The sequence below is a fragment of the Pholis gunnellus genome (genome assembly GCF_910591455.1).
Source record: "Pholis gunnellus genome assembly, chromosome: 24".
NCBI lineage: Eukaryota > Metazoa > Chordata > Actinopteri > Perciformes > Pholidae > Pholis > Pholis gunnellus.
This window is the reverse complement of record NC_136551.1, coordinates 5,765,751-5,777,713: the sequence shown is the minus strand read 5'-3', so window position 1 is coordinate 5,777,713 and position 11,963 is coordinate 5,765,751. Positions and strand designations below refer to the sequence as shown.

General features: G+C 42.4%; 2 protein-coding genes across 2 annotated transcripts in view; both read right to left on the bottom strand.

Moving 5' to 3' along the window:
* Positions 1-1,504: 1,504 nt before the first annotated feature.
* Positions 1,505-9,960, bottom strand: slc15a1b (solute carrier family 15 member 1b). Its single transcript, XM_079185416.1, has 23 exons — positions 9,863-9,960; positions 9,616-9,650; positions 9,426-9,510; positions 8,800-8,941; positions 8,418-8,537; positions 8,229-8,328; positions 7,474-7,564; positions 7,300-7,383; positions 6,553-6,635; positions 6,343-6,429; positions 6,167-6,256; positions 6,016-6,060; positions 5,873-5,905; positions 5,670-5,758; positions 4,812-4,893; positions 4,584-4,700; positions 4,360-4,494; positions 4,010-4,056; positions 3,580-3,687; positions 3,385-3,496; positions 3,162-3,299; positions 2,937-3,044; positions 1,505-2,536 (listed from the first exon to the last, which is right to left on the bottom strand). Exons 1-23 carry the CDS (start codon positions 9,867-9,869, stop codon positions 2,285-2,287), a joined length of 2,190 nt encoding a protein of 729 aa, XP_079041542.1. The 5' UTR covers positions 9,870-9,960; the 3' UTR covers positions 1,505-2,284.
* Positions 9,961-11,071: 1,111 nt separating this feature from the next.
* dock9b (dedicator of cytokinesis 9b) overlaps positions 11,072-11,963 on the bottom strand; it is a 44,425-nt gene continuing 43,533 nt past the window's right edge. The window contains 2 exon segments of the mRNA XM_079185712.1: positions 11,072-11,831; positions 11,833-11,921. Coding sequence (XP_079041838.1) covers positions 11,756-11,831; positions 11,833-11,921 — 165 coding nt within the window. The 3' untranslated portion in view covers positions 11,072-11,755.

Sequence of the window (11,963 nt, the reverse complement as noted above, 5' to 3'; positions counted from 1 at the left end):
GGGGGGGGGGGGGTGTCGATTACAAGTCGTCATTGCGGGGGAAAAATGGATCACTGTGTACAAAATGGTAACGCGCATTTTGTAGATATTGACGGATGTTTAAAAGTAGATATTTAAAAAGAAAAAAAAAACAGAGCGAAACAGAAAATGCCTTGCCTTTTTGAGATACACACACATCCGGCATTTCATCGCGGGTTTTCGTTCCTCCCGCTCGTCGAGCTCCGTATTCATCAGTGTTTGTTTTTCTCTCCAAGTGACCGAGTTCCAATCTTCCATTTTTGAATCACCGGACTAACTACGATACTAAGCGTACTTTGTTTAGAAGCAGAAGCTTTTCCTTTTTATTTTGTTGTAGTCGGGGGAAGAGAACGACGACTACCTGTGCTTAAGTTTTAGACGAGTCCGTTTCGAAATTGTTTAGGACAAAGAATGGCGGTGGTTCGGCGTCGAGTGGAGCCCGGGACATTTACAAAGGGGAACCTCAATGAGCGCCGATATCATGTGAAGTATTATTTTTTTAATGGCTGCGAATTTCTCCTTTGCGTTACTTTTATTTTTAAAGTGGAGGCGAGGGACTTGCTCGTGGCCAAACGTATTTAAGGACAAGCCAAGCTGCAGTCGCCAACGCCATCCCGGACTTTTCCGTTTCTCACTTCCACGCCACGCTCGAAGTGCCATGTCTCTCTCTTTTTTATGCTCTCACCAGATGTTTGTAGTATGATTTGCACCTTTTTTTGTTGTATTATTTTTGTATTGTCGGATCAGTTGGTTTGTTTTTGCACTTTGAAAGTGTGTCGAGTATTTAAAGAAGCCTGTAAGAAGAAAAAAAACTAAACGATAAAAGTTGCTAATAGCCATGTTTTACTATATATGTTTACTTAAGAGTTCCAGAATTTACTACTGTGCTAATGCAGCAATAATGTTGAGGAGTTGCATCAAGACGCACTTGTCAACACAGGGATCGAAAGAAATTAAGAAATACCTGATATTTTTATAACTGCAAAGATGGAAATGTGGAATGCTTTATGGATATGGGCGCCTGCCTCCGGCAAAAAAAAAATATCTATACCTTACAGAAAAACATATGCTACGGAAATAACTACAAAATGTGTACATTTGGTCTCCTTTATCATAGCTGACAGTTTATAGTACTGTGTATATAATCTTTGCTTGTGTCATTTGAGGATTCCCAAGTTAAATGTAAGCTCCTTGTAAGCTTTCAAAGTGACATGAGAAATAAAGATCTAATGCTAACTGAGAACTTCTGTGTCGTGCAATGTGTGTAGAGGTGCATTATGGGAGTTACATCATCAGTACGAGAGTGTTAAGGCAAGGCCTAATGGGGAAGAAGTTATGAATATAAGTAGTGTGTGTGTGTGTGATAATATTGAGAATAAAGTCAAATATTCAGTAAATGCGCTAACACTAGTAGTTGAATTTATTCTCAAAAGTTCAACACTTAGACTTTATTATCAAAAGACAAAATAAACAACTTTTCTGAAAGTTTGTCTTTATTTTCGAAATGCAAAACAATGGATGCAATGAAAATGGTTAACATACTGCCAGACATTAGCATGTTAATACTGAGCGTGTTAGCATTTAGCTCCAAGCTTTAAACTTGATTCTCAAAATGATATTTCGACTTTATTCTCCAGATTTAGACTTTTTCTATTCAAAATGCGAAGACAAAGAAAATCTCCCCGATCAATTGTTTTCTTATGCCTGGCACAAATAATGAAAGTTCAACTTTCAAAATGCAAAAGAAACCAAAAAAGAAATCTGTAGTTAGCATTTAGCTCAAAGCACCACTGTGCCTCATAGAGCTGCTCTGGATCCATATTCCGAAATGTCAACATCTGCTTGTCTTCTATTATAGGAACGTTTTATAACTAGATGTGTAGTAAAATATTTTGTACTCAGGAAACATTTTTTTATTTAACATAAAGCCATAGCAGAAGAAACCTGTGTGTGCAACTTTATTAACATCAACACCGTGCCGGCATCTCTATTGAACAGCTGGTGAGCAGCTGTTATCACAGGGCAGTATTCTCCCAGACCAAAACCAAATGAGTTTAAATATGATTAAGCTATTTCTGTTCCTATTTTACCCTGGAACACAACAACATCATACATATATATACATACGACAGGGACAAAATATTACAAAAATAGTCTGAATTATCCTTCACTAACACTGTCCACCAAGAGCTTAACCATCTAAGCCCGGTTTGTGTTCTACCAACGTGTCCGGCAGCGCTCGTAAAGCCGCGGAGAAGGGGTCGCCTCAGATCCTGGTCTGTTTGGTTTCCTCCTCGTTGGCGCTGGAGTCGGAACTCCTCCTGTCCTCCTTGCTGTGCTCCACCGAGTCCTTCCTGGTCATCTCCACGCTCTTCCTCTTCTCCTCCTCTTCGGGGTCCTTGTGGGCGAACTGGGCCTCTATCTTGGCCGGGTCGATGTAGGTGTAGAAGTAGGCCATGACGGCAAAGATGAAGCACACCACCAGCAGCAGAGAGGCGAAGAGGATGTACTCGGCCCACTAGTGGGACGGAAACGAACACAGCGTTGATTTGGAGCTAGACTGAAGGAATAGCTCGTTTTGGGAAATACTCCTCCCTCTAGGAGATTCATCTTAGGTTTAGCCAACGTAACCTGTGTTAATATGTTGTATCAAATGGTCACTGAGGACAATATCTGTCTTCTAATGGATGTTAGCTAAACTAAGACAGTGAACACGGTTAGCATACTCTCATTTTGAGCCTGTTAGCATTTAGCTCAAAGCACTAATGTTCCTCAGTACTGCCTCATAGAGCCGCTAGCATAGCTGTAGACTCTTATGTCGTGTTTTGATGCCAAAAATTCTCTGGATCCACTTTCTCAATTGTGATAAACTTGCTAAACTGAGACGGGGAACATGGCTACATATGCAGTCCACCCACCTGGTCTGGGAGCGTCGCAGCCTCGGCGACAATGAGCACAACGATGTTGCCAACCGCAACGGTTAAGAGCCAACCGGCCTGCAGCACAGACTTCATGTTGCTGGGCGCCTGGAGAGCACAAGGGAAAAGGAACCAGAGCCAATTATGAAAAGACATATTCTATATTTCTAGTTTGTGTCAAATGAGGTCAGGCTTTATCATCCAGAGGAGAGCAGCCCCTCTTACCTGTGAGTAGGAGAACTCCAGGCCAGTGACGGAGAAGACCACCTCCCCTACGGTGATGAGGAAGTACTGCGGAATCTGCCAGGCCATGTGGATGATGTTCGGCCTGATGTCCACCACGGGTCGGATGCTCTGCTCGCACTACAAGACAAGTTGTGTTACCTCAACGCAAAAAAAACAGTTACATTCAAACTGTGCTGTGACTCAGAATGTATTCCCGGTTTACATTAGCTCCAAATGCGAACGTCGGCGGGATGATCAAGGTGTAAGAGCTGCCGAAGCCCAGATCCTGACTGTAGACGCACTCTTGAGTCGAGCTCCGGATCTTGAACTCAGCGCTGACGTGACAAGAAAAACACCAGTCAGAGCAAAGACCTCTCTCTGGTACGACCGTTAGTGACGTAAACATAATGAGTCTTACGATCCCTGCTGTAGTGCGACGTAGTCGGACATGTTGTTGGTGACGATGTCCCCAAAGTTCAGGCTACCAACCGTTACGTTCAAAACTGAGCCAAAACCGTTGAAAAATCTGGGGAAGGAGGATTCAGAACGCGGGAGGTGAGACAGTCTTTAAGGAAGATTTTAAAACAAGGTTTGAAATCAATAAGACACACCTTGCTCAGTTTAGTTATTGTATTCTCAAAATCTCTTTTATAGAGAGAAATAAAAGAATATTTGGTTGGAGAACCACTGATCTAAAGATTTTTGGATAATATTCATGATCATGAGCGCTTCATGTCTTAGTCAAAATGATTATTCGGAGGATCACAAGAAGACAAAACAGAAAGGTAATCAAACCTTCTAGAGTAAACAAAGTAATTCCTATTAGTTTAGAACAATTTGAGACTTACCTGATAGCATTAGCGCCCTGCTCCGGCTTTGCTGTGATGTCGGTGAACTGGAGACAGAAAGACACTTTAGAGCCTCCACACATTTGTCCTTGAAGTTAAGTTCTATATAAGGTAACTAAAAGTCCCTCGCTTAGATATTTATCTGATGTCGGTCACCTTAAAGTCAGAACGTTTTTTTCGTCTACGCCATTTATTAAGTTGATATTTGCTGAATGATGAAGTACTGAAGCCAAATTAGAGATGTCCACCAAAGAAATGACCTCAAAAGATTCAGTAAGGGATTCCAAACTCTCGGATCACATCCCTAACTGTAGCAGAAAAACAACAACTGTAACTTCAATTGGACTCACCGGTATGGGAACGGTCATGCCGGGAACGATGACCATGGTGGTCCGACTGCCGTTCACTAAAGTGATTTTGTGATCGACAACACCCTCCACATTCAATAGAAATGTTTTGTCGAAGGTCAGGTACTCCTCATTGGCCTGTAGGAGCAAAAGATAAGTCGATATCAACCTTTAGTGTGTGGAGACTTCAGATGTTTGGTGTCTGTGTCTTATGTTGGGTGGAATACCGCGAAAGCCCCCAAGGTGAACGTGTCGGTCCCAGTTGTGACGGCCACCAATTTGTTATTCATGTTGATGAACTTCACTTGGCCTACGGTGCTCGATGGGAACTTGGGCAGGGTTTCCTACAAGAGAAATGGAATTGTGTGGGAATTGTGCCTCATAAGGAGATGTATGTGTGTGTATGTGTGTGTGTTGCCCGACGTTTGTTTGTTGTTGTTGTGCAAAACACTCACGTCGATCTGTATCTGGACCAGGGCAGCAGCGATGAACGCGAGGGCAGCGAACAACATCCCCACAGTCATCCTCCTCAAGGGGCTGCAGAACACACACACACACACACACACACACACACACACACACACACACACACACACACACACACACACACACACACACACACACACACACAACACACACCATATTCAATCACAGGTCAAGAGACATTTTGAAGCTCACTTGTTACCAGTTTTGAATCCTATTTAATTGTATTAAATTATTGATTTATATTCATAGTTAACGTTTTACAATACACTATAATCATACTGTACATCATTAAATAATTAATTGAAATTCTAAGTTATAATTGTTTACAAGTACATTATTAAACACTCATCTGCTTACAACTCCATTATAGTGTGTTATAAACATTTATATACTGCTTATAAATGCTTTATAGCATATTGTAAAATTATAAATATACCACGTAGAGATTTCACACAGTATCTCATTTATGTATGTAGACCATAAAAATATTTTGAATATATTTGAATTATTTGAATGCTCAGAGACAAACTCTACGTGCAAATAGACTGTATTTGCATATTCATAACCTTGAGTTAGTTGAGATTTCGAGTGATTATCACTACAGATTTGTACATTTTTACGGCCACATGTGTCATTTATCTTGCATTTTGTGTTGCTGGCAGCTTGACACTTTGGTGTTTTGATGAAAACAATCACTAAGTCAGACTTAGTTTGTGCCGAAGAAAAGAGTTTAAAGTAAGTCTGTCAAATTTTAATACAAAGTTAACCTAGACTAAGTAATGGCTTATTTTCCATCACACAGGAACAAAACAAAAAAATGAACTCACGTGAAGTTTATTTTGCACTTTGCAATCAGCGGGTAGATCGCACTCTCCACGATCGGCACCAAAACCAGGATCAAGATGGGGTTGACGGTCTGGTGGCAAGAAGGCGGGTCACTCCTTTAAAGCCTATTCTATTGGTTCACGTCAACAGCATGTGGAAACAACACGACACCGTGAGCAAAGTGAGATCGACATAAGTGTCTTACCTGCATCTGATCGGGCTGGATTATGAGAAATCCCTGTTGAAGAAAGAAATAGAGGGAGCCAGTCAGAACCTCGTCTAACTTCTCTGTGTTTTGGCGCTCACAAGGTGTGACGCGGCAAAAAACGCTGCGAATAAAACACTCACAAAGTTGCCGTCCATGGTGGTCGCCTGGAGGGTCCATCTGGAGCCCTGTGGAGGAGACCCAGCTCTCCTTTAGTCTTTGGGTTCTACCAGTACACTTATGTGCATTATCTGTGTGTGTTTCTAATGAAATTTGGAGACGATTGGTAGTCACCTGCTGGTCAAAGAGAGCCCAGAACATGGGCAGAGGGATGTAGAGGAACAGCACCTTCAGCACCATCTTCACCTGGGCTATCAGGAGTTTCTGGAGCCAATCAAAGACACGGATTAGGATTTTTTACATCGCTGACTGTGCCGTTTTTTGTTTATGTGTAGGCATGCAGCACTTACATCGTATTTCTCCTCGGACCAGTCCATCCAGTGGGTTCTCTTTGGGAATTCAGCAGCGCGATGCCTGAAGCGGTTCTTGATAGCGAACTACAGATAACAGAGGGGGCATCTCAATGTGAACTCTGCCCTCGCTGGCTGGAATGCATTCTGGGAACTAAACTGAAAAACCTTTAAGACTCGCGAAATGTTCATCTCTCAGGAGCCACTTACCCCGATGCAGCTGCAGACTTTCACCATGATGTTGCCTTGGGGGGGGGTCTTAATGTACATACCACTTCCGACAATGAACACAACTGCAGACACACACGAATATGTATTACAACATTTGCTGTGGCTGGAAATTATCAGCAAATAAAGGAGGTCATCATTAACTTATCTTATAATGCACTAAAAACATTCATGGTGCTTCTTTCATATAAAACACACTTTATAGAGGGTAATAAAGGCTTATAATAAACAAGTTCAGTAATAGTTAATTAATAATTTATTAGTGTCAGTAAAAAATTGCAACTTGGCAACCGAGAAGCTGTCATCACAAATGGTTTATTTATCATCTATAAAAAAGATGAACATATAATTAATTAAAGGGGAACTCCAGCTATTTAACATTGTACTTTCATCAAGTTGGAGACTTGCAAGAGACCAAATTGAGGTAGAGGCTGACATATGTTGACTTTTAGTGCCAAGTATTTGTCAAGATCTAAAAACACTGGATCCTACAATTCCCATAATGCAGCTGAGTTTCATGTTTCATCAGACTTTTTTTTCAAAGTCCACCTCCAGTTAGAAATTTGGTCTCCCAGACCAAGCTGACATAACCCCGATGACGTCACTGTGACATCATCGGGGTCCATCGGGGTTAATTCGTAAGACAGGAAGCTCCTACTGAGCCACATAAGATATTAAACAAAGGAGTGCAGTCAGTAGAGGTATTCAAAAAGAAAAAGGAATTCTTACTCAGAGCCACCACCATGAGAGCAGCGGGGACTCCGAAGGCCAGTGAGTAGCACTTCTGCTGGGTGTATATTCCACACTCCTGAGCTGGAAGCGCACACAGACACACGTTTGCATTTTGAACTCAACTCGGGAGAGTCATTTGTGCACTTTCATGCTCTGTGATCAACAGGGTACCTCTGAGGATGGGGGTGATGACGGTGGACAGCAGACTGCCAGCGTTGATGGACAGGTAGAAGATGGAGAAGAAGGTGCTTCTCTGCTTCTCCTGTTGGACACAGGGAAGTCAAACAAGTCCTGGACCCAAAAAAAGCACTGATGCCCATTTTGCACAAGATTATATTGAACATAACTAAATATAACTATGCATTATACAACATCCCATTCCAGCAGAGTCATTGATATTATGGGGTAATCTTTGTCCCCGGCCTTGAACAGTGTAATAAAGTTAAAGAGACAGATGTACATGTGGTTATTAGTTAATAAACAACTAGCTAGATGCAAACAGAGATACAAGAAGTGCTGACAAAAAGCCACTGATAGCTGAGTGAGTTGTCCTTTTAATTGCCCGTGTGGTGTGTGTGCAAGAAAGAGAGAGAGAGATAATACTTGGGTCCTGCATATAAGGGGATTGGGGATTATAAACAGATTGAATTCATGAAGAAAACTCCTTATTTCCTTATTATGACTTCTGTATCTCACAATAATGACATATACCATCTCAGAATTACAAGGGAAATATCTCATAATTAAGAGATATCTCATTATTTTATGAAAACTATGTAATAAATAATAGAAAACAACCTCATAATCATCATCAGGTAACTATTTACTCGTATGATAGTTATTGTCGGAGCTCTTTTTTCATGATTACAAAATGCGGATCTCATGATCATGAGATCCGTTGTGTGTTTGCTCGAGTGACATCCAACCTGGTGGTCTTGAAACTGGTCCCCACCGAAGGCCGCCACGCAGGGTTTGATGCCCCCGGTACCCAGGGCGATGAGCATCAGCCCCGCCATGGACAGAGCTCTGAGGGCAAAGCACAGCATGCACACAGTGTCAATACACGCCTGCCGTGTTCCTGTCACATGGTTTCTGTGTGTGTGTGTTCAACTCACACGTGGACGGTCATGTTGTCGGGGATGCCGTCCCTGTTTGCATCTGTGATGTCATGGATAGCACTTACTGCCAAGACAACCTGTCCCAGCGTGTAAACGATGGACAGGTAAACAATAGTCCTGTGCAGAGGGGGGGGGGGGGGGGGAGGAGGAGAGTTAAGCAGGTGTACAGGTCCAGGTAGAGATAAGATAGAAGGGTCAAAAATCCAAGGATGAAATTTAACAGCTGATTCTGTGAGATATACTTTAACCTGGACTCTACTACTCTATCTACCACAACAGTGTTTAATTAAAGCTAAACACATTCTATGTTTATGTCCACAATGCTTTTTTTTTTTTAAATTTGGTTGCAGGTAAAAGATTCGCAGGATCTGAAACTCACTTGAACTTGCCGAGCCACGAATCCGCCACAATGGCTCCCAGGATGGGCGTCAGGTAGCAGAGAGCCACAAAGGTGTGGTAGATAGTGGTGGCGAAGTCATCATCCCACCGCAGGAAGTACTTGAAGTACAGCACCAGCACGGCTGCACACGGGGGGGGGGGGGGGGGGGGTCATGGGAGAAAGTAGTGATAAGGTGGATCAGGTATTATTAAGAGCTTTAGTTGAAATACCAATACAATAGTGTAAAAATACTCCATCAGGAGGAAGTCCTGCATTAAAAAATCATACTCATGCAAAAGTATATTGGCGTTATAAGTTAAAAAAACACATTTATATACACATATATATATATATATACTTATTTACAAGGTACATGTACTATACTTCAGTATTTCCATTTTAATCTTTACACTTTATACTCGGAGGGAAAATTGTATTTTCGATTCCACAAAATTGTACTTATGTGCAGAACTTGAGTATCTAGTTTCCACCACTGTGTGCAGTTAAGGCAAAGAAAAATCAAACACAATCCTTTATTATTATTATTATTATTATTATTATTAATAAAAAAAAGTATGAAAGGAAAGTATATAAAGTGCATCAGATCCAGAAGCAATCCAGCTCACCTCGCATGCCATAGTAGGAGAAACGCTCGCAGAACTCATTGACCACAATGAAAAAGATGCTTATTGGGAAGCCACAGACAGTAGCCTGTCAGGGGGAACGATTGTGATGATTTACTTTTAATACCCATGAATGAATGCATGATGGTTTGTCCTGTATCAGAGCATTAAGCAATAAAACAGTTGTACTTACACTTTTTTTCCTGGGCTCCTTCCCCTCTTCTCTGTCTGCACAAATGAAGTCACACATTATCGACACAGATTATTAAAAGAAAGATAAATAATGTAAAAGGTTGAAGTATAAGCTCAAAGGCATTACAGGTTAAAGTGCTGCTGATATAAAGATGCATAGTACAAATACAAATTCCTCTAAAACCTGGAGGAAGATAAATGTTCCTGAGCGTCTCTGTCTCAGGGTTCCCATCCAGACTGGGACTCACCTGCCATGGCTGCTGTGTGTGTGTCGACTTCTGGTCCCGTCTCCGACTGAATCCTTCAGCAGAAAAACTTGTGACCCCTATCCAGATCCACGACACGAAGACCAAACCTGGGCCTGGTCAGCTTCTTATGTAACCTCCCATAAACCCCCCCCCCCCCTGCAACGCCCACTGATGCTGGAGTGTAAACCACACACACGGCGTCTAGCACCTACCAGCATGCAACGCACCATTACTCCCACCTTTCCAGCACATTCTCCTTATCATAATCACAAGTGTGTGTGTGTGTGTCAAGTCAGTAATTACTTCATGACTGAGGGAAACTCGTCTTTGCTTTAGAGATAAAGAGGATGTTCCAGGTCAGCTGATAAAGGAAGCAATATACATATACTGCTTTTCCAAACTGAGAAACTGATGCCTAGCTCTGTGCCTGGACTCTAATGACAATACATGCAAAGGCACCAAATACAGGCAGACACAAACACACACCGTGAAACACACTAGCAGGAGGACTCACGCCAGACACATGACGTTTAGCAGCCAGAGGCTCTGAAACAATGACCCAGTCGGGGGGTGTTTGTGGCACAGAGAGGGATTTTACAGGAGTCAGCATCCCCCGTTTCACTCCAATGAGTGCGCCGCTCACTCCATCGAACACTGACCAGCATCTGTCGGTAACAGTAACCTCTGTGTCAAACTATTTGACATTAATTAACAAACCTCTGCGAGTGAAACCTTTTGGTGTGACGAGAGCCCAGACGTGTCAAATCCCCTCTTGCTTTGTAAAACAGACCTGGATTGAGCCCCATGCAAATCTACTACTCGACTCGAATACACGTCTCACGCCGTCCAGCAAGACTTTACTGACGGTTGGGATTCTGTGGCTTGTGCTTCACAGATAAGGGACGGCTTCCAGTTGCATCTGAAGAAGTCGAGGATGCGTTCAAGGACCGAGGAACCGTGCGGTGATATTTTAGTACAAAAGCAAGGCGTGGAAGAAGGCATTATTACAGTTTTTTGTTTTTATATATTTAAAGACTTAAACATATGTACATGAGCAGTCACTAAGTAAAAAGTTTTTTTTTTAAAACCATACCTCAGATAATGAAAGGCATCCACATGACGGACAAAGAAACAAAGGGGGGAGTTTACAAATAGTCGCACCCTCGTCCTGCCTTGAAGTCTTTTTTCTAGTGTCTTTGGCAAGAGTGGTTTTCTGTGCAGCAGGTAGCCATGGTAACAATACAAAATATTGCACACACTTGTTTTTTTTACAGAAAAAAAAAAAAAAAAAAAGGTTAAAACGTTGTGGTTCACTTGGCTTCAGACAGTTTCTAAACACGTCCATTGGCCTAAAATAGAGCGAATGATTCTTTCAAATTCCCAAGGTAAGAATAAACTCTGGTGCGTCTGCGTGACAGGGGGCACAATTGAAAAGAATAGAAAAGGGGAAATGTAAAAATACTGTGCATCAGCTGAAGAATGTATGTACGGTTGCAGCAGTGGCTTTCCATTCAAAACACTGTACATAAAGGGGAGGCCTACAGTTAAAAAGAGAGACAATCGTAGACTTGGGTCAAATGCAATCATGTTTGTTCTAACATCCCCGGGGTGGAGACACCGGGATATTTAAGATAGCATCATGTTGTCAGTCACAGTATTGGATACGCGCTTGCTCTGCTTTACCCCGTCTCACGTAGGATAGAACAAACTATACAAAATGACCCAAAACTGGCAATAAGTCGATAGAATTAGTCTCCATAGGAAACAAGAGCAATGGGCCAACTGATAACAGGGAGAGAGCCTCATGACATATAGCAGGATGGAAAGAACGCCGATGGATGACGGCTTCAGGTTGTAGAGAGTGTCCCTCCTCTTGAGTGACAGGTAGTTTATTCAGTCATTAGTGGTGTAGAAGGCAAGAGTCTGGTGTGAAACATCTGGATCAGAGTGCGGTGGTCGAGCCGTGTGGGTTGGCACTGGTTGGCGTGCCGCTGATGGCGTTGAAGATGCCCATGGAGTCGGACAGAGCGCTCCTCGTGCCGTCGTCCACTGGGTTTATCTGGAAAAAGAAACGGTGAATTAGGGAAGGTCAGGAAAGGTG